The sequence below is a fragment of the Podospora bellae-mahoneyi genome, chromosome 6 (assembly GCF_035222275.1).
Source record: "Podospora bellae-mahoneyi strain CBS 112042 chromosome 6, whole genome shotgun sequence".
Classification (NCBI taxonomy): Eukaryota; Fungi; Ascomycota; class Sordariomycetes; order Sordariales; family Podosporaceae; genus Podospora; species Podospora bellae-mahoneyi.
In genome coordinates, this window is record NC_085885.1 from 1,092,314 (window position 1) to 1,120,222 (window position 27,909).

Here is a 27,909-nt window from a genome sequence, read left to right on the forward strand (position 1 = left end):
GGTGACAAAGGAACGACCACTCACAGGGGCTTACGTGATTGGGGTGGGATGGCTGAGCACCCCGCCTCGTCCCACCTCACCTCTCAGCCCTCACATCTCACTTTCAGTCATACTCTCACTCTCACTCTCATACTGAAAGTGAGCACACTCGCTGCACAGTTAACTCTTTGAAATATCATTACATCGTGGTCTGTTACCTCTACTCTAACCCAGTGTGATCGTAATATACAATGCCACCATGGTGCCGTAAGGGAATATGCAGCTATCAAGACAGAGAGAGAAAGTAGAGAGGAGATTACATGGCACACACTGTACGATCCGATAACACCCAAACCCTTTTTAGAAATCCCCCAAAACCGAGTCGCCCAAAATCATAAAACCATTGCTTTTGCTTTTGCTGTTGTGATCTTACATCATGCCGCCCATGCCGCCCATGCCGCCCATGCCACCGCCCATGGGAGGAGGCGTCTTGTCCTCGGCCTCGACAATCGCCACCTCGGTGGTGCCAAGAAGAGAAGCAACGCCAGAGGCATCAATGAGACCAGTGCGGACAACCTTGAGGGGATCAAGGATACCGGCAGAGATCATGTCAACGTACTCGCCCTTGGCGCTGTTGAAGCCCTTGTTGAAGTCATTGACATACTCGTCCTGGAGCTTGCCGATGATGACCGAGCCCTCAAGACCGGCGTTCTCAACAATGGTTCTGGCAGGGCGGGTGATGGCGTTTCTGACGATGCTCACACCAAGCTGCTGGTCAAAGTTGGCGGGCTTGAGGTCCTTGAGAGCGTTGATGGAGGCCTTGATGAGGGCAGTACCACCGCCCGGGAGGATGCCCTCCTCAACGGCAGCGCGGGTGGCGTTGAGCGCATCCACGAAGCGGTCCTTCTTCTCGCCAACCTCCACCTCGGAGGAGCCACCGACCTTGATGACGGCAACACCGCCAGAGAGCTTGGCGAGGCGCTCCTGGAGCTTCTCCTTCTCGTACTCGGAGGTGGTGGGGTCGGCCATGACACCACGGATCTGCTCGCAGCGCTGAGCAATCGAGTCCTTGCTGCCGTCACCGTTGAGGAGGATGGTGTCCTCCTTGGTGATGGTGATGGAGCCGGTGGAGCCGAGCATGTCAGGGGTGAGCTTGTCAAGCTTGACATCGAGCTCGGTGCTGAAGACGGTGGCGTTGGTGAGGACAGCAAGATCGCCGAGGATGGACTTGCGGTTGTCACCGAAGCCGGGGGCCTTGACGGCGGCAACCTCGAGCTGGCCACGGAGCTTGTTGAGAATGCAGACGGCGAGAGCCTCGCCCTCAAAGTCCTCGGCGATGATGACGAGAGGACGGCGGAGCTTGTTGGAGATCTCGAGAGCGGGGATGATGTCCATGGCGGAGGAGATCTTTTGCTCAGAGAGGAGGATCAGGGGCTTCTCGAACTCGACCTTCTGGGCCTTGGCGTCGGTGATGAAGTAGGGGGAGACGAAGCCGCGGTCGAAGCGCATACCCTCGGTGACCTCGAGCTCATCGAGGAGAGTCTTGCCCTCCTTGACGGTGATGACACCCTCCTTGCCGACCTTCTCCATGGCGTTGGCAATCAGCTTGCCAATGTGCTCGTCGCCGTTGGCCGAGATGGTGGCGACCTGGGCGATCTCCTCAGAGGTGGTGATGTCGCGGCTGTGCTTCTGGAGGTACTCGACGACGTTGTCGACGGCAGCCTGGATACCGCGGCGGAGATCCATGGGGTTGCAGCCGGCAGCGACATTCTTGACCGTCTCGGCGAAGATGGCGCGGGCGAGGACGGTGGCAGTGGTGGTACCGTCACCGGCGACCTCGTTGGTCTTGGAGGCGACCTCGGCGAGGAGCTTGGCACCGAGGTTCTCGAACTTGTCCTTAAGGGAGATGGCGCGGGCGACCGTTACACCGTCTTTGTGCGTCTGTCAGTTACTGTCGAGATATTCTTCTCGTAGAGCGAGGACAAACTCACCCTTGGTGATCTTGGGGGAGCCGAAGCTGGACTCGATGAGGACATTGCGACCCTTGGGACCGAGGGTGGTAGCAACGGCCTTTGCGAGAGTCTCGACACCCTGAAGGAGAGCGGCGCGGCCCTCAACACCGAACTTGAGCTCCTTGTGAGCGAAGCGGAGCTGCTGTGTGGAACGGACGCGGGCGGCCTTGAGCGGGGAAGAGACCGACGCTCTCGTGAGTGCGCGCTGCATGGTGGCGGTATATGTGTGCCGGTTTCAAGCAACAAACTAAAAAGGGAGGCTCGGTTTGGGTCTGGGTATCACGATCAATGTCGGCTTCGGAAGGGGATCGTCAAGGTGGGAGGATGGGGGGGATACTCTGTATAAAATATGTCAGCGCTCGGCAACCATGTCGAAAAAAAATTCCCAAGGTTCGTCAATGGATTGGCCCGAGCTCCCTGTTCACTAGGCAGGATCGGGCATAGCGCTGTACTTGATCACTGGTTGGAGGTGTTTCTGGAACCATCGAAGATCCACAAAACCGATTCGCTGAGTTCATGCAGCGCTGGTTTTTGTCCTCATTTTTGGTTGTTCCTCTCTGTTTACCTGGTGAGATTCTGCGAAGGTATTCAGACACAAAGCTCACCAACTTTCGGCTCTTCAGCACCACATCTCGAGCCCTCATCTCGCCCTAATTTGTCATCACCACTCTCCAAAGACGCATTGCGGGATTGTTGCATCACCCCCCCCTCCCACGAGTAGCCGGGTTCTCCAATCTTGGCATACGGTAAGTGGGGTCGAGAGCTCCAGCTTTCCGCTGACAGCCGAACCAGCCCCTTTTCCCCGACGACCAAAGTAAACAAACCAACCGACGATAGCAGTCTGCATGGTGGATGGGACATATCACAAGTATGCCGATGGTTTGAGGTCGTGATGGTGTTCAGATTACGCTCATGAAACATGTTTTGCTTTCCATCCGCATATCTCCTGCTGCTTCCCTCGCTCTCTTCCGCTCACCCGGTATCTTGAACTCTGAAAACATGCAAAGAGCAATGCCCTCCCATGAACCGTCACCCACTCTCCATCCTCGCATCTCCAACATGTCGTAAAGTATCATCTCTCTTCCGCAGCCGACCTCGCTTGTTCTGTTACCCATGACCTAGCCTATCATGACAAAGTGAGCCTAAACCCCCACCCAGCAAGAAGAGCTACTTCCAGCCGTTGGTCTAGATTGGCAGTAAAAATAATCATCGACAAGCCACACACGTCCCTTATTGGCCTTCCTCCCGTTCCACACAGACAAAGGTGTATCGCCTCTCTGCTCCTCACAAACGGCAGTTCTCACGCGGGACCGAGACGGCAGGCTGGGTATGGTCCTCGACGGCGGAATGTCGAGGGTTGGAATGGCCGAATGTAACTGGCCGTGCAGTAAGTAGGTGGACCGGTGGTGGCGACCGGTAGAGTGGTTGGTAGGTGATAGGTGGCAACCGGTTGGTGGTAGGTAAGGTGCGGTGGAAGAGTCAAACTGAGAGAGAAGGAGAAAACCAGAAAAAAGAAAATGTTGGCACAAAAGCCAGGTTGTTGTTGTTGTTGTTGTTGGCGTCGAGTATACATAGAGCGAGTCCTTCGACATGATGGAATTTCCACGGCGTCTTTCCATTGCTGAAAGTTTGACTTCTCCCCTTGAGCTGTGGGAGAGCACCGAGATCGAATCTCTTGTTGATCGTAAATTCATTGCTGATATCGAGGCCTGGTATAGGCTGGTGGGCGTGGTTCCTGATGGTGGGGAAGAAGCCTCGCCGAAAGCAGGAAAAAAAGCATGGGAAAACGAGACAGCCACACGAGACCACCACAAGGTGTGTCTGCGAACCCGTGAATGGAGGTGCTCAGGTAAAAGAATGGAAGCATACCTGGGGAAGACGACGTCTTCCATCCTCGGCACCCCCCATACACAACATGAAATAAACCCTCTCTTTTGATTTTTGTCCATCCCGACTCCCCCTCACTTCTAAAGACGCCAAACTCCCATCTGAGACCCCTCCCCGCAACAGACCGCTCACAAAACAATAATTCGCACAATCCCATGTCACATGTCACATACCCGATCTCGTGCTCAGTCAACAAAAGCCGCAACACAACACGTCGCCCGCCGTTTACTTTTCCAATCCACCACATCATCATCGCCTAGATCAAACAACAGAACGCGCTCTTCTGGAGGTCCCGCACAGCATCTCTGCTTGTTTTGGAAGCCTAAAAGTGCCAGGGAAAAAGGTATGTAAGGTAAGGTGGGGGGGTATGCCTTTTCCATGGTTCGGGCTCCCTCTGCCGCCGCCTTCGTCCGCGAAGGCCAGGTCGTGGATTCAGCTGGCGTGGTGCTGTCATGGCAGGGTGTTCCTGATGAGAAACTCTCTCGTAGCCTATCACCTGGGTGCCGGGGGGTGGTGTGTCTGAGGCTCAGGGGTCTTTGCCCGTGTGTGTGAGGGGTAGGGTTGGGTGAAGGTGGAGAAAAGGTCGGTAGGTAGGTAGGTAGGCCGGTGTTCCTTTTCCGTGGAAGCTAAGGTTGGTGAGGGGCCAGCAGGGGGCGAGGTGGTGGTTCGCTGGTACGAGGTGAAAGAGAAAAGGGGAGAAAGAAAATGGGCTGGCTATGTGCCGAGCTGTTGAAGGTGTTGAGTGTATATATAGAAAAGGGCAAAGAACCTCCATCTAAAAATGTGGAAGTCTTGTTTGTGTCCCCGTGTTTAAAACAGTCCTCGGATCACAAACCGTCGCTTTGTGGTCGCAAGAAAGGATACCCCAGGAACAGCCCCATGCTCGCCTTCTGCCTCGACGGCTCAAAGTCTTTCCATGTGACCAGGGAGCCAGTCTTCTGCAAAGGCATCCAGTCCAGGGACAAACTGAAGAAGTCTCCCCAGCAGACCCTCCTCTCCGAATGCAAGTGACAGTAGCGCTCTCCATCTGTGCAACTTCGGCAGCTTCTATGATCCTGACCGTTCCCGCACCCCCACAAGGCGTGGTTGAGAATGCCAATCCCGAGCTCTTCGGCTTCGGCCGTGCAGATGATCTTGTCACAGCAGGATCACCCTCGGGAGGATGGTCTAGTTTGTGGGTGGACTGGGACGGCACAGGCCGTCGTGGGTAATGACTGGTTGATAAGTCGTCACGGAGGAACAGGTAGGTAGGTAGGTTGTTGAAGGTGAGGTAACGTAGGTAAAGGTTGACGCCAATTGGGATGCCGGTGTGGCTTGGAAGCCTGGACCACGTGGGTCATGTTGAAGTTGTTGAATAGACATATAGAGAGAAGGAGGAGAAGGAAAGATGTGAAAGACTCAAGGTGGAAACTGACGAGAGAAGAGGAACGTCGGGAATTGAGATGTTGAATGATAGATTGATGTTGTAGAGTGATGATAAAGAGCGGTCTAAAGAGAAGAAGATGCTGAAGAGGAAGATGTTGAAAGAGAAGTCGCTGAGGTGAGAATGCTGGTGCAAAAAAAAAGAATTAAAAAAAGAAATATAAAAAAAAAGAGGCTGAAGTGAATACCAAAGACAAGATGCTGGAGAGGGAAAGATAATGAAGAAAAGGACGGCGGGAGACTGATGGTAATAAGGTGGTGTCTCGTCTCTCCGATACCCGGTAAAGACTTTTCAATCCGTTCGATTTCTCGGTGCGACTTCAAACAGAGTCTCCCGGAAGGTAGTGGAGCCTAGGCAGACAATTACCTATGTAGAGAAACCTTAGAAGCCTGGAGGTATCACAAGCACCCGATGCCTCGTGTAACACCATGGAGGTCTCCTGCAGAGAAGGGAAATTCATAGAACCTCCATAGGCATTACACAAAGCCCCAGAGATTAAATCAACGCAGTTTTATTTGTCTCGTATGGACAATGTCAGCTCGAGAAAAGAAACTCGGCTCAACCGGCAGAAATCCTTGCCAACCCAACCCAACGCCAGCAAACCCAACGCCTTTGGCAGTGATGTCCCGGAATCCTCCGCTTGAACCTTTTCCCAACGCCTTATTGTGATTGTCGAGGTGTGACTCAGAAAGAAGAGAACTCTGTCATCAAACCATGATGCTCGTGCCAAATCGTTCTGTCCCCATCGTCAGCATGATCTCTCGAGAGTCAACACCGACGAACTTACCTCAACTCCCATCAACCCCAAATCACCACGATCATGAACCTCAATGCAAAGATCAACGCCGAAAAGGAAGTGAAACCCTCTCAACCCCATGTAACCCATGTCCCTTCCCCCCATCTCACCATCCCTTAGTTCCCCCAATCCTCATAACCCTGCCCCCCAAACTGCTCCTGATAAATCCGCTGCAAGTCCACATTCCCGCCAGCAACAAACGCCGCGGAACCAGAACCAGAGCCATCATAACCAACAACACCGCCCTGAGAAGGAGGCGTCTCCAAAACATGATGAGAAAAAAACCCCATATCCCGAGGCAGAGAGGCAACAGGCGTCAAAGAAGGATCAGATTCCCCCCTCACACCCATCAAATTCCCCCTCCTCCCGCTGCTCATCATCACCGGAGGAGATCTTGACTGTGAAAGCAAAAAACCCTGGTTAGCAAAATTCCAGCCGTTTCCATCACCCTCACCACCACCCTCACCACCACCACCATTCTTCACCCCCTGCTGCCCCCCATTCATACCAGTAAAACTCTCCCCCATATACACCACCTCATCCTCATCCTCCACCTCCACCTCACCACCCTCCTCCTGTTTCTTCCCGTCAAGGAGATGGCGAGAGAACTCGGGAATATCACTCATCTTCACCCCACCACCATTGTTCTTATCGTCAAGATCATCCTCACCCTTTTTACCGCCCTTCTTCACGGCAGCAGCAGTCTTCTTCTTGGCCATCATCGGCATCTCCTCCGACTCGTCCGTCTCGGGCTTGACAGGGACGGGGTCGTCCTTGCGCTTGCGCTTGGCGGGGGTTTTGGCCGCGCTGGCTTCGCCGTTCTTGGGGACGTTGGCGGGGGTGAGGTCGTGCGCTTTGAGGAGGCGCTCGTAGCGTTTGGCGCTGGAGAGGAGAGGGTTAGTGATGGTGTTGGGGTGGGGGGGGGGCAAGAAGGACTCACGCGGCAGCCTTGGAGACGATACCGAGCTCCTGGGAGACGGCGTCGAAGTTGACCTGTGGTTGTGGTGGTGGTGGTGGTGGTTAGTGATGGGTGGTGAAGAAAAAAATGGAGGGAGAGGGACTTACTCTACCGGCTGAGGCGTGCTTGACGCACGACAACAGGAACCTGAGGTGCTGCTCGGCGTCGAGGGCAGGCATTTTTGGCTGTTTTGAGGATGGGGTTCGTTTCTGTGGGAGAGTTAGTGGAGGTGCCTACTACGAGTCGAAAAAATCCAACGACAAATTGAATTCGAGATTCCGCTTGGCAGTCGTGGGATCATCGCAATGGCTGTGTGAAGTACCTTGCGAGGTAATGTGGTAGGTGGTGGAATGATCTCGAACAAAGATGTTGTTCTGGGTGAGGTCGAGGACAGGAAGTGTGTGGGGGAGGGAGAAGACAAGGGTAGGACGGACAAGTTTTGTCGGAGTCGCGTCTTGTGGGCAGGCGAGGAGGATGACGTGGCTGCCTCAGGCTTGTAGGACTCGACGGAAGCGAAGAAGGGAACCACTTTGACTCGACTCTCGCAGACAATATGCGAGGGAGTTCAAGGGCAAGAAGAGAGGGGAGTTGCGAGGGGGAGAGAGAAGTGGAGGGGATGGTTATAGCAGAAGGATTCGACTTACCAAACGTGGTTCCTAGTGGAGAGTGGTGATGTCGAGGTTGCGAGATCTCTGCAGTCGTTGCAGAGTTGAAGTCGAGATGTCGTCTGAAGGCAATGGGGGAAAGCGCTCAAGGTAGATTGGAGCAAGTGAATTTGTCTGTCAAACACCTGTCTGACTGCTATGTGTGTGGCAGTTGGGGACCTGGAGGGAGGGTGGTGATGATGGGACGGAAGAGGAGAGCAGGCTTCTGCAAAGGACCGAAAGATAGCAGAAATAATGTACTGGTGCGCCCTAAGCGGGCCTACTGTCGTCAAACAAGACGCTTCGATTTACCCTTCGTGGTGATACTTGGTTGACGGCGGGATGTAAGCAAAAAGGAGTAGCAAGCTTCGTTGCCTGAAAGTCCTATTGGAGATGGGAAATTGGCCAGCAAGCAATGAGTGACTGAGGAAGGTGGAAGTGGAACAGATGATGCGAGTCCTTCTGAAAGATTCAAGTTGTGTGAAGATTAATTATATCAGATCAAGTCTGGTAGTGGGTGACAGATGAAGTCTGTCCCAGTCTGGCTATGGAGAGAGACTTCAAGATGATATACACGACAAGACGCGTCGGCCTGTTCAACGTCTTTGCCCTGCTCCGGCAAGTACCACAAAGCAATAGACATACGGCACCAAAGACATGAAAGTTTAGTTGCATATGCCTGTCTTTGATGTATTTAACCCAGAAGCACCTGTCAAAGGAATCATTTGACGCTGGTACGCAGTCCAACTTCTAAAACATCCAGGCGCCCAACATTTCAAGCAGAATTAATTCAACGCGGAAATTAAGGACGGTTTATATTTAATCTAGCTCTTCTCATCTGTTTCGATCAGCGTTCTTTTTGCAAAGCTTATTCACACCTGGTTTGCCATCCAGGAAAGGGGGCTTCAAGACAAGGGGCCGTGCGTTGGCACAGCAACTGCATGTCTTGGCACCTCCTTTTGATCCAGCGCCTGCCGGGTGACATACTTGGAAGCCATGAAGCCACGTTACCTACTTACCTAAATAACATGATACCATTGAAGCAAGCCCTGAGGACAACACAAGCATCCAGCAGGCTGAGCAGTCTAAGGGAACAGACGACCGCCAGTCTAGCCATGACTCTGATGATGCGCCCCAGCCCTTGCAAGCCACCCTTGACCATGGCAAGAATATGATCAGACCCGATGGACCTGGCAGGGTCGACAACGTAGATGGAACTGATGAGCCCACACCCATTGACGGCGGTGACGGCTGCGAGAACATCGATGATCTAACCGACCTAGAGGCAGAGAAGGAGCGCGATGAAGAGCAAAAGAGGAAAGCGGAGGAGGAGAATAAGAAGAAGGAGGAGGATAAGAAGGAGGACGAGAAGAAGAAGGAAGAGGAGAAGAAGAAGGAGGAGGAGAAGAAGGAGGAGGAGGAGGAGGAGAAGGTGAAGAAGACGGAGAAGAAGAAGGAGGATGGAGACTGGATCAAAATCTTCACCGTTTCGATTCCCGCGATCACTCTCGGGTACCAATTGCAACTTCGCAATCACTGCAACTGGACTTGTGAGGTGGTCTTCCTCGATCGATGGCATGACTTGGAAGACTTCCCTTACTGGGTTCGCTATCTGTGGGACAGCGATTCGTTGCTCTTCGGCCAAACCAAAGAAGTTCCTCTATTCTTTCCATGGCGGCAAGAAAGTTGCCGCGTCAGCAAGGATAGCGGCCAAGTTCAAGAAGTGGATAGAGAATGTAGAGAGCAATGAGACGCTGGTTGTGGGCGGGGAGGACATGAAGATGTTTGTGCGTCAGAGTCTTGAGTTGGAGGACTTACTCGAATGGGAAGGGTTGGTCGATTATCGTGTTAAGCGTTATGATGACGAGGACGATGATAATGATGACGATGAATCCGAGGGAGGATATAAGGCGACGGCGCCGAAGGAGGCTGGAGAGGTGGCAGCAAGGCAAGGACCAGGAGGCGACAGTTCTGGTGTGGTCTGTCCTGCGGAAATTTAGGCGAAGCCGCAGGTACAGCCGCTGTGTCAGGTTCAGCAATGGGGCTCTTTGGGAGGAGGATGCTGAGGGTGTTTATAAAAAGCGGATGAGCGAGAGGGGGGAACTTCTTTGGGATGAGCTCAACGGCGTGCTGTCGGTCGTGGCTTTTCTGACAATGTTGCGACCGGCACCTAACTTTTGGCCATGGTACTTGCCCTTTTGGCGTGATCTGGCAGGAGCCGCAGTCTCCTCTACCAATTGACCAGATTTGTACAATTCAGGCTAGATCTAAATTGGGTTTTACTCATGGCTTTAAATGTATAAGCCGTGTACCATTCGTCTTTTAACACAGCTGTGTGACCAAATAACCTAGAATCCCAAGCCGTCAGCAGGCCTTGCCTGTCAGTCTCGAATAGACCTCAGTTCATCTTGAGAATACGATGGGACCTGTACACTCCAGGCTTGCCCGACGTCTAGATCCAACGTTTACACAAATTCGCTTTCATTATTGGCTTCCTCTTCTAATACCAACCTGCTAGCATCAGCCGGGTCACCAATTATCCAATTCTGTGCGACGTGAACCCAAGCGCAGGCGACTAGACCTCTTATAATCACTCTCCAAGGTAACCCAACAAGCAAGATGTGAGAGAAGCACCGTCTCGTCACGGGCCGGCTCTCGTGAGAAAGCGCCTGTGGCCTCTCCGACTCTCCCCGTTACTTATCCGTTCACGTGCCGGGCGGCCAGAGGATATCGATGCTCCCAAAACACCAGCAGATGGAACAACATCTCGGGCGTCTCTCTCTCCCGTTCCGTAGACCCGTCAGCTGAGAACCATCAACCAACCAGCAAATGCGATATTCGAGTCCGTTTTTCCACAAGATAACGAATTCCACATTGCTCTAGAGCCTGCAGAGAAGCTGCTGTTGGACGTAATTATGAAGGGGTTAGTTATTGCCGATCTTGTGCTGAGGTGTTGTGAAGAAAGTATGTGTGAGGTGTGGAAGTTGGAGGTTGTTGGTGTGTACCGCCTGCAGAAGCTGACTTATTATGACGTGAGACTGGGACTAAGGGCTCTTTGTCACTGTCGTGGACGGTGTTGTCGGGTGTTTTGACAGCGTTCCCATTCAGTGGGATTCCAGGGACATGGACATCTGACAGACTCTCTTTGACATCCATTGACAGCCCTTGACCCCTTTTGACCGCCCCCAAACTCTTCCAGACTCCCAAGACTTACCCCCTGACGTCTTAAGTCTCAGTAAATCCCGCCTTAAACAGTATACCGGACAATCAACACTTCACCACAGGACACCAGTCCACTCCAACAAGTCCAATAGACAACAGTCTCTGTATTGGGACACCTTCCTCATAAAGACTCAGGCAAGACATGCCCTCCATTCTCCTCAACCAGTACTTCCCCATCTAGGTACCCTTCAAGAGCCATCCCCTCTCTCGTTTACTACTTGCTGCTACCACTACCGCCATTGCCACCAATGCCACCCTCACCTTCACCGTCACCGTCACCACCACGAGTTCCGCCAACGACAAACGAAAACAACAGCAACAGTAGCAGCCGCAACAACAACAGTAGCAACGACAGCAGCATCCCACCACTTCCCCCATTCCCAACAAAGACTGGCCAGCATTGACCTCCGCTCCGTCTGGTAGAAGGCACACCAACCCCCTTTCCTTGAAACGAGCAACCAATCATGAACATATAACCGCGCCGCTGTCCCCATCTCTGTTTCGCCTGCCAACTGTTTCCCTGGGCCCAGGTGTGGCTCTGGCATTGAATATGTTGAGAGGTTCGTGGGCGAGCGGGCGAACGACAGAGGATTGGGAGGAGGAGGAGGAGGAGGAGGAGGTAGGAATGATAACCTGAGCGGATGAACGTGAGTAGGTTCCCGGGATGATGGGATGGAAGGGTTGTGGGGCCGGGAGGGGAAGGGAGCATGCTGGGTTTTGGGAGGGTTGGTTTGATATGGAGTGGTTGTGTAAACGTAAGGTAAGGTAGAAAGGGTGAGAGGGTGGTAATGTTGAGTCTGGGTCTGAGATGTCTTCGCGGGGACGGGAACGAGATTCGGAACGGAAGGGGTTGTGTTCTTGACCTTCTCGGCGGATGGTGGTATAAAAGGGTGATCTGGAGGTTGTTTGGATATGCGTTGGAAATGTTAGCGAGGAGAAGGGATACGGGGGGTGGTTGTGGGTATGGTATACTGTATCCTGGGACCGGAATCGGTGCAGGCTGTCGGGAGGATACCTCGGCATGGATGTCTACATCTCACCCACGATCAAGATGACAGTCATGCCTTTATCCACCAACCGTCAAAGAGTTTCAACACCCAAACCCGCCCCGTACACCTCCCCTCGACATCAACCCATCCCCCCCAAACCCACCACCAACCCCCCCCACCCTCCCCATCCCCTCCCCAAGCAACCAGCGACCAACCCCAACCTCACCCCCAACTCCACCAATGATGAGCGCACAGCAACCAGCGACAACACCACAGAGCCAACAAAGACGTAACCCCAGCTCGGACGGGAAACAAACCACCAATCATTCTCTGTCGCCGGCCGCTGTGAACAGAGATTCGGAGTTCCTGTCAAACTTGAAGTTAGCCTGGAGGGTAACCAGAAGATGGTTCAACACTATCTATACCAACTTACTTAGCTGTGGTTAAAAATATCCCAAAAGTAAATAACAACAGAAAAGAAGGAAGAAGAAAAGGAAGAAAAGTCCGAAAATCCCAAGCATGAAACTGGAAAAACCAAAGACGTTGACGATCGTAGAAGACCTTTTGTGTACTAAAGATTGGCTGGAGATGCCTCGAGGGCAAGCTCGACCCAAGCTTAGCCACTAAGTAGAGCCCCGGCGAGCAAGCAACCCTAACTCCAAAGTTCATGCCGCTCAGTGTCGGCGATTGCTGACCCAGTGTCGGCCACTGCTCCCTCAGTTCTCCAAGCAGCCGCGAATTAAAACCGAACCACATCTGAGACCTACCCCTTCGCAGTGCAAAAACACCAGGATTTGTTTCTATTCGTGTAGGGATATAGATAACAACAAAGATCTAATAAACAGCAAAGGTTTAGGTGTGAGCAGCGAATGCGCAAGATTGAACGCCGGGAGACCAGCCCGAGTTGGGGTCGACACCACCGAGCCAGCTCTAACTCGCCCGGCTCAACCGAAGAAGTGTCGATTGGAGATGAGGGTGTGTGAAAGATGGTTAATATGTTTTGGAAAAGACATCAACACCTACATATGTACTACACCCATCAAAGACACTTAACATGACGTATCACCCCATCTCTCGACACCCTTGCCCTACACCCTTACACAACACACATACACACACCTTCAACCGCGATATTAGCTGACACATAAAGAAAGGTCAACCCATACCGTGTCATAACTATACCTCGAAGCATAATCATCACACCTACAAAGATATTCAAAACACCCATTAGTTCCCCTTCAAAGCACAGTTCACAACATACCATACCTCAACTTGCTTCTGCCATGCCAATTATCCTGTAGACACACTCACACATCACATCACATCACATCCCATCATCACAAACATCAAGTCAACATCCCTTTGGTATTGTGCGATATAACCACCCCCAATAAACTCAACGGAAAACAAATCCCGTAAACTCCCCCCACCCAACCATCCATCCTTTTTCCCTCCCACAATATCCCTTGACCCCAAGTCGGCGAGTGAAAAAAAACCAGCAAGAGAGAGAGAGGGAGAGATAAGAAAAAAAGAAGAAAAAAAGGCAGAAAAGAAAACCCATAACGCCTCCCCCCATGCAGATAGACCTCCATGAAAGAAAACCCCACCGAGTCCCACTTACTCCTTTATCCCCCCCTTCCCCATCCCCCACCTGATGCCTAAACGCCAGTTTAACAAGTCGAAGGAAAAGAAGAAAAATAAAAAGAAAAGCTGGCAAGGTAAAAGGGAAAAATACTTGATCGCAAATAGATGACGCTGTCAAGTGTGTCGCGTCAAAACGACACAACTTAGCCGGCGTAGCCAATGCCCACATGGCGCCTAAACTCACGAAACAAAAAGTGGTTAGACATGCTCTGAACAAACAGTTCAAACAGAGAAAAAAAAAAAAAAAAACCAGTCAAACTGGGTGTGGATACAGACATGTGATGACTTACGAGGCATCAGCCGAGTACACCGTCGTGGCAGCGCGGGGCTGACCATACGAATCATGGTCATCCTCCGAGTCCTCCTTCTTGACAATCGTATCAGACTTGGGGGCCTCCTTCTTCACACCGCGGCGCTTCTTGGCGGCGGGGGTGGGATCGGCCTCCTCATTGTCGGTTCCGTTGTCACCAGCAGCGGCGGCCTGACCCTTGCGCTTGTTGGAACCGGGAGTCTTTTTGGCCGCGGCCTTGCCACCACGGGCCTTGGCGGGGGTCTCAGGGGCATTGGCGCTGGATCCCTCGGCGGCACCGTCGTTGGCGGCGGTGTCCTTGCGCCGGAGCTTCTGGAGGTGCTGACTGTGAGAGAACGAGATGTCAGTGTAGGGTTCTCAAAAGGGATCAAGTGAAGCATGTCAGCAAAGTACGTGATGGCCTTGACGGTGCAAGTATAGCCGAGTTCGTGCATTTGTTCCATCACGGCTCTGAGCTGGTCCTGGGAGGGGCTCAGCTCCTGGACGAGACAGAGGAGGAGGTCGTGGTTGGCCTGGAGGTCCCACTTCATGCGAGACTTGTCGATGGCCATGTCTGCGACTTTTCTTGGTGAATGGCTTGAGGTGATGGTGATGTAGGTGTTGATGTGGGATGAGGGTTGAGTGAAGAGTGAAAGAGAAGAGAGGGGAGGAAAACTGGGGCAGAGTCGAAGAGGAGGAGGGGAAGGGACGGGAAGGAAATGAGAAAGAGTTGAAGAGAAGCGGAGCGGAGGGGTGAAGGTGTGCCAGGCAGCGATATTGTGTCGCTTACCGCCGAACGTCAGCTCGATGAGACTCGGCGGAAGGAACAAAAGCAACAGCAAAGGGAAAGAACGGCGTACAGTGCAGCGCCTTGGGTGTAGTTGTAGCCGCGGAGATTGGTGTAGGCAATGATGGCATCCCAGCACTCGGCTTTGATCTCGCCACGCACAATCACTGCTTGAAGCAGGGTCAGGTGTGCGTCGTGATCCCAGACCGTGGTCGGCTTTCCAGAAAGAGCACGTCCAGGTGGCATGTTGTTGGGTGATGTTGGTGAAGAAGTGGGTGTCTGGTGGTGGTGTAAAGTCGCTGAGAACAGGGTGTGCGTGGTGGTGGCTGTGAAAGAGTATGAGAGAAAGCTGCGGAGGCTTTTCGAGGGGAGAAAGAACAGATAGCTGGGAAGTTGCTGGCAACGCCGAGAACCACGTCTTCGCTTGATGACCTGGTCATCCGAGTCCTGCTCTTTCCTGCCTGTGGTCCGACGACTAATCAGACTACAGAAGGTAGGGGGAATGAGTGCTTACGCTAGAGCTGAGCCCGAGAAATGATGGCCTTTGGTCCGGCAAGCCAGTGCGATCTCGATCATATCCTGCTTTGACGGGTTCATCCACTCGTACATCGCCTGAAGCGCAGCCAGGTTCTGCTCCGCGTCCCAAATTGTAACCTTTCGGGCCATGTTGTCCCTGGCCAAACGGGTTGTTGTGATGATTTCAATCGTTGCCGCACGAAATATTGTTTGCGGACGAAAGAGGGTTGACGGACGAAGGAAAGAGAAAGGGAAAAAGAATGGGACTGTGAAGGAGAGGACGGAATATAAAGACTTGGGTTCGTCTGGTGCAACTCGGACCACATCACTGGGTCGACCAACTTTGTCGGTTCACTTGTGATCTCCCGTCAACACCTGTTCAGACGGATAACGTACCGAAGGCCATTCCAGCCAATGTTGTAGCCACGCTCACGCATGGCCTTCACCAGCTGGTCCTTGTCTTCAGCCGACAAGGGGGCTTTCATGTTGTAAATGATTTCAAAGACGTCGTCTTTGATGTCCTCCCAGCGGTTGATATACTTGGTTGGTGGCGGCATTGTGAACGGTGCTGTGAAGGGTGAGATGTCGAGTGTGGTTAGAGGGTAGCGAGAGCAGCTTAGGTCAAGCTGAGGTGGTGTTTTGTGAACGGGGAAAAAGATAGCAGGTCAAAAACCAGGCTAGCAGTAAATAACTGGGCAGCTTGCTCACAGCCTGCTGGGAAAGGGCGACCACTGGCAGCACCACTAGGCAGGGCCAGACAGACGTGGTCCGATAAGGGGAGCAGGCCGATAAGGGGGCCAGACCAATGACGGAGTTGAAAGCAGCAGATGGAAACATACCGAATCTTGTCCCAATTGACGTCCTCGTGGCCCTTACTCTTCATCTTGTCCACGATCTGCGCCTGGGCTTCCCTCCCCATCTCCTTGCTGTAGACGTCATACAAGCAGGTGAGGAGGTCCGAGTTGGACTGATTATCCCAGCGAACCATGTCGGCGATTGGTGTTGGTGTCGGTATTGTGTTGTGAGTGTGTGGTGCTTGAGAGAGTCGCAAGTTGCAAAGGGAATGTGCTTGTTGTGGGAGAGAAAGTAGACTGACTGGCAAACAAACAGAATTTCCAGGTTATGGCACTAGCCAACGAGGATCTCGACTCGACTCGACTACTGCAGGGCTTCAAGGCAGAAGACACGGAGAAAGTACAAACAAACAAACACTGCACAATACGTACCGGATGGCCTCCCAAGTGAAAGGCGAACCCATGCGAGCCATGGTATCGACCACAATATCCTTGCTGTTAGCCAGGCTAACACCTTGGGCGATCAGAACGTTGTAGAGGCCCACGGCGAGGGCTTCATGAGGCTCATTGCCCCATTTGGTGTTGCCAACCTTCTCGGTGGTTCTCTTGTCAGACATTGTTGACGGTTGATATCGAGTTGATCGTTGTCGAGTCTCTGCTGTATCCGCAGGAGGATGGCGAGATCTGGAGATGGTACAAGATCAGCAGCTTGGATGTCAGGATAAAGTCGAGATCGCGAGAGCAGATTTCGAGAGGAACACTAACGCAAGTTCTTCACGATGCCACCACTCCACCGTGCCAGCAAAGAACACAGCTTGGCAAGCGCGGTGCTGAGGTAGGTAAGGCAGGAACGACAGGGGCAGCCTGGAGATTTCAACGCTCTTGCAAAGGGTATCATGATACGGAAATATTATCCTGTTATTGCTGACGCTGAGATGTTAACCATAGCCCACCACTAAAGGGGTTCCATACTTCATTTGAACCCTCGCCGATCCTCGCCGATCCGCCAGCGCCATTACCACATTATCATACAGTCGCCATCTTTGTAACGTCCCAGATAAACCAAACAAAGGAAACACCAAGCCATCAGGCTATATAGTATATATATGACGGACAGATCAAGCCTCACCATAACTACTAAAGCTGCGACAAGGTGTCAACGGCGAAAAGATATCAACGGGGAAGAGCTAAGTACTCACTCCTGACTATAGTCTCCCGGCGTGGGTTCATTGTGTGCTGACAGGGCATTCATCATAGCTTCATCATCCAGCGAACCACTTTGCGAATCGTCCAGCCTTTGCCGCTTAGCCATATGCTCGTCCGAGTCATCCTCCAGATTAGGGTCCACGGCAAGATCATCAGGGGATTCCATCTGGGCTGGTGGTGCGCCACCAGCATTGATGGGCCGAGATGGTGGGCGAACTGGTGTCTGCACCTGAGCCTGGACATTTTGAGCATACATGGGATGCATCTGAACACCGGGCGGCGGAGCAGGCATGCCAGGGATGACGGGCAGCGGAACGCTGGTGATTTGTTGCGGCGTCGGAGGAGCGCTGGAAACGGGAGCCACCCCCGGAGGACCAGGAGCCACACCCGGGACGGGGCCAGGAGCAACACTAGGGGCTAAGCCCGGGCCGCCACCAGGAGCCACACCGGGGGCTTGTCCTGGCCCGGCGGCGGCAATGGCGGCGGCAGCAGCAGCAGCAGCATGATCTGCAGCAGTTGGTGGAGCGGGATTTTTTCTTGGGCGGCCTCGGCCGGGTCCTGGTCTCCGTGTGATGGGGTTCAAGGTGGGATCAATCTTTCTGGGACTGTTGTCGGGGTTGACAGTGCTGGAATCGGCCTTATTCTGAGCACGACGAAGGCCTTGGAAGTGCTGGCTGGGACGGTGTGTTAGATCAGATCAAACGGCATAAAGAACATTCCCGGTTGGATGGCCGATATCACAAGTTGTATCGCAACAGACATCATCTCGGCTCAACTCGAGCAAACAATTGTTGATCAACTAAAAGGGAGTACAGGATTGGGGCAGAGATACAAGAGAAACAGCAAGCAACAGCCACCGGCCAGTGCTAATCATTTACGGAGATACCAGACATGAATTACAAGAGAAACTCACCGACATCCTTCGTTGGTGAAGCCATAACCCATGGAGCGCATATGGTTGCCGATGGTGGTCCATTCGCTGCCACTGATGACGCCAATGTTCTTAACGGACAGGATGGTGAAGAACAGGTCCTTGTCGGCCCGGTCGTTCCAGTTCTTGTTCATGGTGACAGCGACAGCGGCAGTATCAGAATACAATAATTGGTAGCTGATGAACAGAGTGGATAGCGGCCACGAGAGGGAAAATTGCTAAGGTCTGCTAAGCAGAGATGCATTTGCTGAAGAAGGCGGCCAGATCATTCAACCGGCGCCGAGACCAGACCAACATGTTCCATCTGATTGGCCAATGCCACATGGTCAGAGCTTCCTCGCTAGGGGCTGGTACCAAACTCAATTGGGACAGAGGAAGGGAGGGGAAGAAAAAAAGAGGTTGGGGAATTGGGATGGCGCCTTGTGGTCCGTGGAATGGAATGTGTGAGTGGGTCCCATATTAAGAGAAAAAACCCGAGGTCAGATGATTTGGCGCCAGTATCGCGCACCAGTGGCACAGCCCCCCCAGCCTGCGACGCGCTGTAGCCCTGAAATATCCCCAACCTGACGCGGATGACGACTGCCTGTGGGCCATTGACTGTCCTGTTGAGTGATCTCAACTCTTTGTAGCACAGTGATAACATCATGTAGATACATTACCGCTCTTGTGATGACTCGATCCGAGGCAATCGTGACTGTTGCAATCATGCCTTTGTCCTCTGTACCTACCTTAGACATTGCTCCGGGCGGGTTGCATCACCGCCTTATCGTCGGCGTCTCAGGACGGAAGCTCGGGAGGGGTAGCATCACGGGCTGCTCTGCACCCCATCATCAGGCAGCCAGGAGGCAACAAAAAAGGCCACGAAGCAATGAGCGTGCGTCTGCCATTGACCCGCTCCCCCATCCCCATTCCCCATCCCCATTCCCCATCCCCATCCATGCCTTGCTCCCACTACCTACCTCATCGACTCTGCATATTCCGAACCTGGAAATCCCACTCAGTTTTTTTTCTCTTGCTCCAACCGACGTCTCGCATTTCCCAATCCCATCCGAGTCTAGTGACTCACTGATCAATCTCTGTCTGTGCCGTTCCTGACACTGGTCAGCTGGAGACAGATTGATTCCCGATCGATCCAGACTTCCCTTCCCCTCCCCCGAGCCATGCAGTTTGACAGATGGTTCACCCACCTGCATGTCGTCGCCCGGACTGCGCAAGCATCTACTTATTATTGTGACAGCTACGACAGCTTCGACAGCTACTAGCTCACACAGCTGCCGCACCTCGAGGCAGCCACTCGATTCGCCAGGGGCCGTTTGACATGGTCACAGCCAATGCCTTGACTCGGAGCAGCTTCAACAAGAGATGGATGTCACACCTCCAGCATGTGAGGCAAGGGCCAGGGATCTGCATGTCTTGGGAGAAAAGCACTTCACGCGGTAGCGCCTCGGTGCCGCGTTGCGCTCGTCGCTCCATCCCACCCTCTATCGCCGGCTTCTTTCTTGTGTGGGTGGCCCGGCCTTTTCCTTTTGTTGAGCCTGTTCCCCCACCAGAGGGCCTGTGGACCAGGCAACCGCTGCTGATTGTCTTCTGGAAATGCTATAGATAGATAGATCCCTATGCCCGGAAAAGGAGGTCCTATCTGTGTCCAGCGCAGGGTGGCGCTTTCAAACTGCATTCTGTGCTTCACCCACAATGGCTGCTGCTCACACCCGGCAAACAAAACCTCATGCATCCCCCTCCTCATTCGGCAAAGACTGCTGTCCCCCTTTACTCTCTTCCCCAATGAAGACCGATGCCACCAAGCCATTGCTTCTTTGCTCTCAGCCCAAAGGAAAACTACATGAGAAGGTTTTTTATTGCTTCTATTTAGGGGGGGGTTGAAACAGCCATATAACCTGCCCGACAGCCTCACCCATGGCTCATCTACATTCACACCGCACACCATCCCGTCCAACAGTGACTCACTTCCCCACACAGCTCCCCAGAGCCTTCTGTAGTATTCTGTCGGTGTGATCCTTGGCCCCTGCGAGAGAAGAAGAGCCTTCATATTGAGCTGGCCACTCCCCTCTGCTGCTAGGTGGTGGTTTTCTCTCTCTTTTCTTCCCTCGGTCGGCTGGCTTTCGACCGCCTCTCCCCTCCCTTCCACACCCTCCATCCCCCAATCAGACGTCGACATCCTCCCCAACCGCCCGATCGAGAGCCCTCTGCATCCTTCATCATGGCCCACAACGATAATGCCATGACCCGGTTCCTCTTTGCCATACTCCAGCAAAAATGCCTCAAAGATGTATGTTTTCTCTGCTTCTTCTACCGCCATGAAGAGACCACTCACAAGGCCAACTTCGCGTCAAGATCGACTGGAACAAGGTGGCCCAAGATCCCAATCTCGCTCAGCCCATTACCAATGGCCATGCCGCCCGCATGCGCTACTCGAGGTTCAGGTCGGCCATGCTAGGCATCGAACCTCAGAAACGAAACAGAGTCACCAAGCCGACAGCGAAGAAGAAAAAGATCACAGCAGCATCCACCTCACAAAACAAAGCCGGCGATGGAGACACCCAAGACACGCCTGCTAAGCCCGACAATCCTCCAGCGAAGAAGATCAAGGTCGAAAGGTTATCGCCAAAGCCTGCCAATCCACAACTGCCTTCTCCAAAGTCGGATGTCATCCCAGCCAGCACCTTCGAAATCGAGACGGTCAGGATCAAGAAAGAAAGGAAAGCATCTAGCACTCCTACCACGGCTACTCTGTCGATGCCCGGGACACCCATCGACACGCCTCTCTTCTCCAACATGATGCATTCTCACCGCCAGGGCCCAACTCCCATCCCGCCACCTGCGCACAATCACACCATGCGTCTTTTGACGCCATGCAGCGACCATCAATCCCCCGTGTCCGTCCAAGCACAAGCATCAGACGTGTTGATGCATCACAATCTTAACCAAAACTTCATGACAGCCGCTCACAGCAGCCCTCTAAGCAACACTCACGACTTTCATCAACACCATCATCAATCACAAACCCAGCCCCCCTACGATCACCACACCCACCACTTCGACACCGCGAGCCCCACCTGGGGCCACACAAGCCACATGTCGCAGAACAGTCCCGCGTCGGTATCGATGTACTCGCCCACAAACACGACCGCGACAGCCTTTGGCTACTCCCCATCCGCTGCCGCCCGCGATCACACACACTCACATTCGCAACACACCCATTTCTCCCCGCAGCAACAAACACAAGAGGAGCGCAATCTCGGACTGATGGGGCTGGGAATGGGAATGGGGATGAACACAATGAATATGAATCTCGCTGGGATGGACACGGGGCAGTTTGATTTCAATAATATGGTGATGCATCAGGGGTTGAGGACGAGTGTGTCGCCCTCTCCTGCTCACCCCATCAAGGCGGAGCATGCGTCGGGGAGTCCCCAGTGGGGGGCGATGGATGGGGGGTTTGTTTGATATTTTTGATACGGAGCCAAGATTGGGTAACACGGTTCGGGAAGTTTATGAAGAGGGAAGATATTGGGTTGTCAGTTACGTTGATTTTGATTTTCTTCTCTTTCTCTTTTACATGATTGTAAACGGTAGACTGGTTTTTAGACTTGTCGTCTACATTTTCTTTTTCTGCTCAGACCCTGCCCCTGGACCTTTGAGGAATGAAGGGTGGGGTGTTGTAACATTACCTTTTCTTCTTCGTTGTGTAGTCGGTTGGGAACCCAGATGTGAACGCATTGAAGAGAGGATATCTTGGGGTGGGTTGGGGTAGGGTGTGATAGTTTGGTATGACTGATTGATAATATGATTGATACATCTCCAATCTAGTTCGCTTTTGCAAATTGTTGATATCGGTGATGATCACCGTCTCAAATGTCGTGTTTGTTTCACTTTTTTTTCTTTTTCTTCAATTACCCTCAGCATTTCGTCCAAGCTGGGAGAAGTGTCTCTAAGCTCAGTTGAACAACACATACCGCTCTAACATCGACATCGCCTCCAGATCGTTCACATTGGCGCTAGTCACCAGCAAACTTCAGCTCCACGTCCGATTCCATGAAAGAGCCAGTGTGAGCACCACCTAGGCATCACCAAACCCGCAGAGCCCACAACCGAGCTTCCTACTTAACTAGAATTGCTTCGACGGAAAAACACTCCCAAGCTATCCTCATTATGTTCTCACCATATCACAGCTCAGACGGACTCCCATTTCCAACCCCAAACCCTCTACCTATATCACCACCGTACAGCAGCTTAGACAAACAGTTCTGTCCATATCTTCTCCCTCAAAGGGCATCGCACAGGTCAGACACATTAACTTTAACGAATCGGGTAGTTACAAGTCCCAAGTATCATGCATGGTAATCCGTCTAGGATACCCAGGGGTAGCAGACCTCGTGTCCAAGTTAGAGGAGCGGAACAACCCCGAGCCAGGCCTATGTCAGCAACACGCGCTGAGACAACCCCCAGACCCCGTAGACATCCGCTTGGATGAATTTTCCGCCTTTCTCCCTCGCGTATACCTATTTGCATAGGTGTCTTATGGTCTGCACTACCCCTGTTGACAGCACTGGAGTTAGGGTTTGATGTGGCATGTTACCCTTAGCAACGCTAAACAGCGCCGGATCCACATTCCAGGGGGATAGACCCCCCTTCTCGAACTTAACCACTACCACCATTGCCGTCATGGTAGGCACAACAAGAAGAGATACCTGCCTAGACATGGGATTGAAGAATGTGAGATACCTACATTCAAGGAGGCAGACACGTTGACGGTTCGTGTTGCGTTAGGAGTGCCCTGGGGGACAAGAGCAATGAGCTGGAGTGACCATCATGCACGGTGAATAATGCTTAGCTGTTGGGGGAGGGAAAGGTTGAGGATGGGTGGGAGAATTGGTAGTGAGGTCGTGTCGGCGGGGAGGGAGGGGTTGGAGCAATGTTGGAGTTGTGTTGAGGGGAGCATTGCGTGCAGTGATTCTGGGACGGGGGATGACTTTGGTGGGGTACGGTTAATACATTCGTTCAGGCGTAATTGAGGCGAATGTATGCTTTTTATGGAGATAAGAGTCTGCCAGAGAAGTGGATTGGTGTTGATTGATGTGATGGGCGTCGAGACTTCAGGATGGTGGGACTTGAGAAGGGGAGTCGTGAGAGTTATTGTTTGGAAGAGTTTGGTGCCAGCAATGATTTGATGGAGGTGTGCTAGATTACAGTTCAAACAATTTGAAGCCTCAGGGTCAGCTTGTGGCTCTAGGGTTTGTGTTGAGCGGCGTCGATAGGGAAATGGCTTCAAATTCTGGGAGGCGATGATAACGAGGCTTTGAAGCTGTTCAAGGTAGCATGTGTTTGAGATGCCAGAGTCTATCCGTGATACCACATCCAAAAGAGACTCCCTCTCAGCACCTTATCTTCGTCCGCTCTTTGAGAAATGACGACCCAATCTACTGACTGCCTAAATCTGCCGAGCCCCTCACTGCCATGATAAGAACATCAGACGCTTCCCAAGCTCACCATCAGCTTCTTTCTCCACCTACAAGACACAGGACACGCAATCACCTTGACCCATGTGTAGTCTTTGGGCCAGTTGACTCGCAATGCCGTCGCCGCCTGCGTATCGTCGTCCGAAGTGAATAGCCCCGTTATCATTCTCCTGCTCCCTTTCCCACCCCCCGGCCAGTGAGACTCAAGGATTGCGGCTCTCCGTCCATTGCCCCTTCCCCGCTTAACATCAGACGGCCAGCTTGGTCGCTCCAAAACAAAAAAAAGAAATCGATTCCAATCTTGAGTTATTGAGCAACTACGATCCACAAATCCTACAGAACTGGTGGCGTAGGACCGGCGCAGGGAGTCCTTAAATAGAGTCTCTCTCTCTCTCTCTCTCTCTCTCTCCAGTTCTCCTCCATTTCTTTTCTTTCCCACAACACAATCACTTTGTGACGTTCGCTTCCTGCTGCCTTTGGCTTTCTGCTTTTGCGACCACAACCCAACAACCACAGACAACAACTGCTCTTTGGGAAGAGAAGCATTGATTGCTTGCCTCGCTCAATACCACTCTCTCAGTAAGTTAGCTTCTTCCTTCGGAGTTTTGTTTTCTTCCGTCCCGGAACCGTGATTGCAGTCGCAATTGCCGGTCGGGCATCTTTGGTCGCCATTCATGGCACAAGTGTGCTTTATGTTGCGACTTTCTTTCGTCAGATTCACACCGACAATTGTTTTCTTCCCCTTCCTCGCCTCGTCTGCCTATTCAACACATAGATCCCACCTCACCCTCGACACAAACACTCTATCAATCTCACATCACACCTCTCCAACCGCCAAAATGGACTACCTAAAGACGGCCTTCAATTATACAAAACTAACTCCTCTCTCTTTCACAGACCACAAAAACAACCCCTTTTCATCTCAACAACTCACAAAAGCAACAAGGACAATGGCCGAAGAGAAAGCCCCCCAGCCCACCTCAGCTGAGGCCTTCCTCTTCTATTCCATAGTGAAGAATCTGAGAACCCGGCCAGATATCAACTGGGAGGGCGTCGCCCGCGACAACGGTTTCAAAAACGCCGAGACGGCCAAGGTGCGCTACGGACAGGTGAAGCGCAAGCTCAACATTGAGAACTGGTCGCCGCCCGTCAAGCCGCAGGGCGGCAGATCCAGCGGTTCGGGCGTGGGCAAGACGGAGATGGACCAGGGGACTAGTCTTGTGAGCAGCAAGCCCAAGGCTGGGACTGGAGCCGGGGTGGTGAAGAAGAGGACGAACAACAATGGGAAGGGTGGTGGGAAGAAGACTCCAGCCAAGGTTATGGATGAGGATGATGATGATGATGATGATGAAGACGAGGAGGAGGAGGAGGAGAAGTCGAAGGCGAAGGGGATCGATGCTGCCTTGGCGAGACTCTCTCCCACGCCGACGGGACGGGCTCAGCGGCAGGTTGACTTTGGCAGTGCGATTGCTGATGTGGATGAGTATATTTCTTCGCTGCAGAGTTGGACTCCCATCGTGGCTGCCAGGCAGGTCGGTTCTTACCCTCCTCGTGGGGTCAAGATTGCGGGGGAGGTTTATCTGAAGACTGCCATTCCGGTTAGGGGGTTGGGGGATGTGTGGACGGTCAAGCCGGTTAGTCCTGAGGGGCACGAGGCTTGGTTTCAGGGGTTGGGGTTGGAGGATCAGAACCGGTTTATGGAGGAGGCGGTGGAGTTTTTTGTGAAGAGTTCGGAGGAGGGGGTCGTGGGGGAGAATGCGTTGGTGGTGCATCAGGGTGGTGATGATACGGGGGTTCACTAAGTTTTTTCTTTCACGACACGACGTCACTACTGGGGATGTGGGGATGGAGTCTGGGTTTTTTTTTCTTTTCTTTTTTTTTTTGATAGGTGAGCAAGGGTCAAGTGACTCGTTGCATGATTCGCTTTTTTTTTTATTTCCGGTCACGGGAATTTTGAGTCTTTTGCTCCTCCCAAGTGGGATGTGAGCTGGTGGGATGTTGGTTTATGTACGATTGGTACGGTTGATACCCCCTTCTCTTTTATATAAGATACCTACTCTCGGGATGGGTTCAGGAGATGGGGAAGTAGGGAAACGGGACAGGAATACGGGGCCATGTTTATGGCGATACCTACTCGCTGCTCGGTTTCCATAGGGAAGTTTACAGGGCAGACAAAGACAATAAATTGCGTCGAGGTTTTATTTTTGGTGTGCTGTGATGTGTGATGTGCTGATGGAGGTGTTGTGGGCGCTGCAAGGAAGACAGGAGGTGTGATGATTACCTACCTGGGCTTTTTTTTGGAGAGGGGATAGATGTGAAGAGGTGGGTGGTTGGTTTTGAGAGATGGTTGATAGGCCTATGAAGGTGGCTAGTAGGTCTGTTGACTTTCCTTTGAGGCATGGGGTTGAGGATATGATATGATGTGCGTCGTTTGTCTTGAGGGGGTTGTTTTTATGTTCAGTTTATCAGTGGATAAAAGTCTCGGTTTTGGAAAAGGTGTAACCGAGGATGTTTACAGTCTGTCAAAGTCTCTGTGGCTCGTTGTTTGGGCATCAATTGGTCCTGTCGTGACAGTTTGTGATTGCTCGGGCCTGGGATCGAAATCTTTTGGTGCCGTCGGTAAAGCTTTTCTCCCTATAGCATCAGGTCTCGTCGGTTCGTGCGGCTGATATTGTGATGATGGTTGTAGGCGCTCGAAGGCTTTGTGTTTGTGGTGTTTTGATGTTGCTGTTCTAGGGGACAGACGAAAAGACTGTTTCGATGACAAGAAAGCGAGGACACCGAGGTTGTCCCCATTGAACTACGGCTCTGGAACGGAGGATGATGGATCGATCCCGGTGGGAGTCTGCAGATAGGGGTATCTTCAGAGAGGAAGACTTCAAATACTGTCTTTGAAGAAGACAATCGAGTAGGTCAGCTGTAACACAACACCAAAGAGATGAAGAACCGGACCAAATTGGCCACCTAATTGTTTTGGCAGCATGAAAGATGGCCCTTTGTTAAAGTAGGTTGTTTTGTGTGGTGTTCTGCTTGTCAAGGGGGAACGATTTGCAAAGATGGGCTTTGTCGACTGTGAGAGAAGAGGGATTCCTGTCAAGCAACCACTCTGTGTTAGGTAGGTAGATATTGGAGACGGACCCGGGGCGGCTAACAATACGAAAGGTCATCACCCAGTCACTTCGGGAGGCGTCAGGGCCAGAAAGACTTCTTCCTCTGGGGCAGGTGATCTTAAGCGGCGAGCAGAGAATCAACAACCCGGATGAACTAGATGAAAGCATCAGAATCAAAAGGTATTGGTCCCAAAAGTCTAGGAATACCCAGGCACATCGATCTCTTCCGGCAGGTCGGGGCACCTCCTCACGGTGGCGGTGGGTTGGACTACCTTGGATGATTGTTGCTTGGTTTTTGGGTTACCGAGCGTACATCTCGCAGCGTATTACCCCAGAACCCCAAGAATACTATTACCACAAACACACCATAAAACAGAGACAACTCTACTATTCGAATTTCATCAACCTTAATTGAACCCTCCATCTTACAACTCCACTGATATTCACCCCCCTTTACGCCTCCGGTAAAGGCGGAAAATCCTCATCCAACACCTTCCCCAACCCACCCCCATCCTCCCCAACCCCATCTCCCAAAACTCTCCCCCTCTCCCAAGGCTTAACAGGCACCCTCCTCCCCCCAACAGGCACAACCCCCTCCCCCCTCACAACCCGCTCCTCAATCTCCCTAATCCCCTCAATCGTCTTCCCCGTCGTCACCGCTTCGATAATCGCCTGAAACTTATTAGGATATTCCCCTTTCCTATCCTCGCCTTCCCCTTCCCCTTCCCCATCCTCCGCCTTTTTCGATAAATCAACCTTCACCCCCCCACTCCTCTGCCACTCCGGCACTTCCTCCTCCTTTGGTCCCTCTGCTGGTGGGATAGGGGTATTGTTGTTTATCTTCTTTTGGATATTCACATACAGCCAAGAGGCCTTTTTGAGGATTTCCTCGTCTGGGGTTGGGAGTGTGGTGGCGGAGGAAGGGGAGGGGGAGATGGGGACGTTGAATTTGGCGGTATAATATTTTGCGCGGAGGGTCTGGATGGAGGTGAGGACTTGGGGCTTGGTGAAGGGGGAGGAGAGGGATTGGGGGGATAGGAGGGGGCCGAGGGTTGTGATGAGGGATTGCTGCGGGGGAGTTGTTAGTGAGTGGTGGGATGAGGAGGGGGAGGGAGGAGGTACCATGAATTCTCGGTCTGAGGCCCAGGGGTAGGTGTTGAATGCTTGGAGGGTTTGGGGTGGGGTTTGTTGGGTGGCCATATTGAGGTTTTGAACGTGAAATAGTGAATAGGAATATGAGGGGTT

The 27,909-nt window shown here is 52.5% G+C and overlaps 9 protein-coding genes across 9 annotated transcripts; 3 read left to right on the forward strand and 6 right to left on the reverse strand.

Annotated features, from left to right (window-relative positions):
• Positions 1–102: 102 nt before the first annotated feature.
• Positions 103–2,202, reverse strand: HSP60 (chaperonin; the record flags this gene model as incomplete). Its single annotated transcript, XM_062881021.1, has 2 exons — positions 103–1,910; positions 1,971–2,202. 2 exons carry the CDS (start codon positions 2,200–2,202, stop codon positions 409–411), a joined length of 1,734 nt encoding a protein of 577 aa, XP_062729266.1. The 3' UTR covers positions 103–408.
• Positions 2,203–6,213: 4,011 nt separating this feature from the next.
• QC761_605759 (uncharacterized protein) lies at positions 6,214–7,429 on the reverse strand (the record flags this gene model as incomplete). The annotated part of the gene is made up of 4 exons (XM_062881022.1): positions 7,378–7,429; positions 7,163–7,264; positions 7,038–7,090; positions 6,214–6,979 (listed from the first exon to the last, which is right to left on the reverse strand). Exons 2-4 carry the CDS (start codon positions 7,232–7,234, stop codon positions 6,214–6,216), a joined length of 891 nt encoding a protein of 296 aa, XP_062729267.1. The 5' UTR covers positions 7,235–7,264; positions 7,378–7,429.
• Positions 7,430–8,870: 1,441 nt separating this feature from the next.
• Positions 8,871–9,699, forward strand: QC761_605762 (uncharacterized protein; the record flags this gene model as incomplete). Its single annotated transcript, XM_062881024.1, has 3 exons — positions 8,871–9,117; positions 9,147–9,211; positions 9,289–9,699. 3 exons carry the CDS (start codon positions 8,871–8,873, stop codon positions 9,697–9,699), a joined length of 723 nt encoding a protein of 240 aa, XP_062729268.1.
• A 3,564-nt stretch (positions 9,700–13,263) lies between these two features.
• Positions 13,264–14,876, reverse strand: QC761_0090480 (uncharacterized protein; the record flags this gene model as incomplete). The annotated part of the gene is made up of 3 exons (XM_062872958.1): positions 13,264–13,728; positions 13,845–14,189; positions 14,704–14,876. The coding sequence occupies 3 exons, from the start codon at positions 14,874–14,876 to the stop codon at positions 13,698–13,700; spliced, it is 549 nt and encodes a 182-aa protein (XP_062729269.1). The 3' UTR covers positions 13,264–13,697.
• Positions 14,877–15,140: 264 nt separating this feature from the next.
• Positions 15,141–15,703, reverse strand: QC761_0090490 (uncharacterized protein; the record flags this gene model as incomplete). The annotated part of the gene is made up of 2 exons (XM_062872959.1): positions 15,141–15,303; positions 15,543–15,703. The coding sequence occupies 2 exons, from the start codon at positions 15,701–15,703 to the stop codon at positions 15,141–15,143; spliced, it is 324 nt and encodes a 107-aa protein (XP_062729270.1).
• A 147-nt stretch (positions 15,704–15,850) lies between these two features.
• Positions 15,851–16,557, reverse strand: QC761_0090500 (uncharacterized protein; the record flags this gene model as incomplete). The annotated part of the gene is made up of 4 exons (XM_062872960.1): positions 15,851–15,857; positions 15,986–16,181; positions 16,243–16,307; positions 16,373–16,557. 4 exons carry the CDS (start codon positions 16,555–16,557, stop codon positions 15,851–15,853), a joined length of 453 nt encoding a protein of 150 aa, XP_062729271.1.
• A 578-nt stretch (positions 16,558–17,135) lies between these two features.
• Positions 17,136–18,500, reverse strand: QC761_605780 (uncharacterized protein; the record flags this gene model as incomplete). Its single annotated transcript, XM_062881025.1, has 2 exons — positions 18,060–18,500; positions 17,136–17,820 (listed from the first exon to the last, which is right to left on the reverse strand). The coding sequence occupies exons 1-2, from the start codon at positions 18,209–18,211 to the stop codon at positions 17,136–17,138; spliced, it is 837 nt and encodes a 278-aa protein (XP_062729272.1). The 5' UTR covers positions 18,212–18,500.
• A 1,349-nt stretch (positions 18,501–19,849) lies between these two features.
• QC761_605790 (uncharacterized protein) lies at positions 19,850–21,838 on the forward strand. Its single transcript, XM_062881026.1, has 2 exons — positions 19,850–20,364; positions 20,430–21,838. The coding sequence occupies exons 1-2, from the start codon at positions 20,296–20,298 to the stop codon at positions 21,540–21,542; spliced, it is 1,182 nt and encodes a 393-aa protein (XP_062729273.1). The 5' UTR covers positions 19,850–20,295; the 3' UTR covers positions 21,543–21,838.
• Positions 21,839–24,228: 2,390 nt separating this feature from the next.
• Positions 24,229–25,356, forward strand: QC761_605795 (uncharacterized protein; the record flags this gene model as incomplete). The annotated part of the gene is made up of 1 exon (XM_062881027.1): positions 24,229–25,356. One exon carries the CDS (start codon positions 24,229–24,231, stop codon positions 25,354–25,356), a length of 1,128 nt encoding a protein of 375 aa, XP_062729274.1.
• Between the last annotated feature and the right edge of the window lie 2,553 nt (positions 25,357–27,909).

Excerpts from the sequence above, each read along its gene's own strand:
- QC761_605790 (XM_062881026.1), top strand. The coding sequence starts at position 20,296 with ATGGCCCACAACGATAATGCCATGACCCGGTTCCTCTTTGCCATACTC. Across the intron at positions 20,365-20,429 it reads AGCAAAAATGCCTCAAAGAT|ATCGACTGGAACAAGGTGGC; the intron begins GTATGTTTTCTC and ends CTTCGCGTCAAG.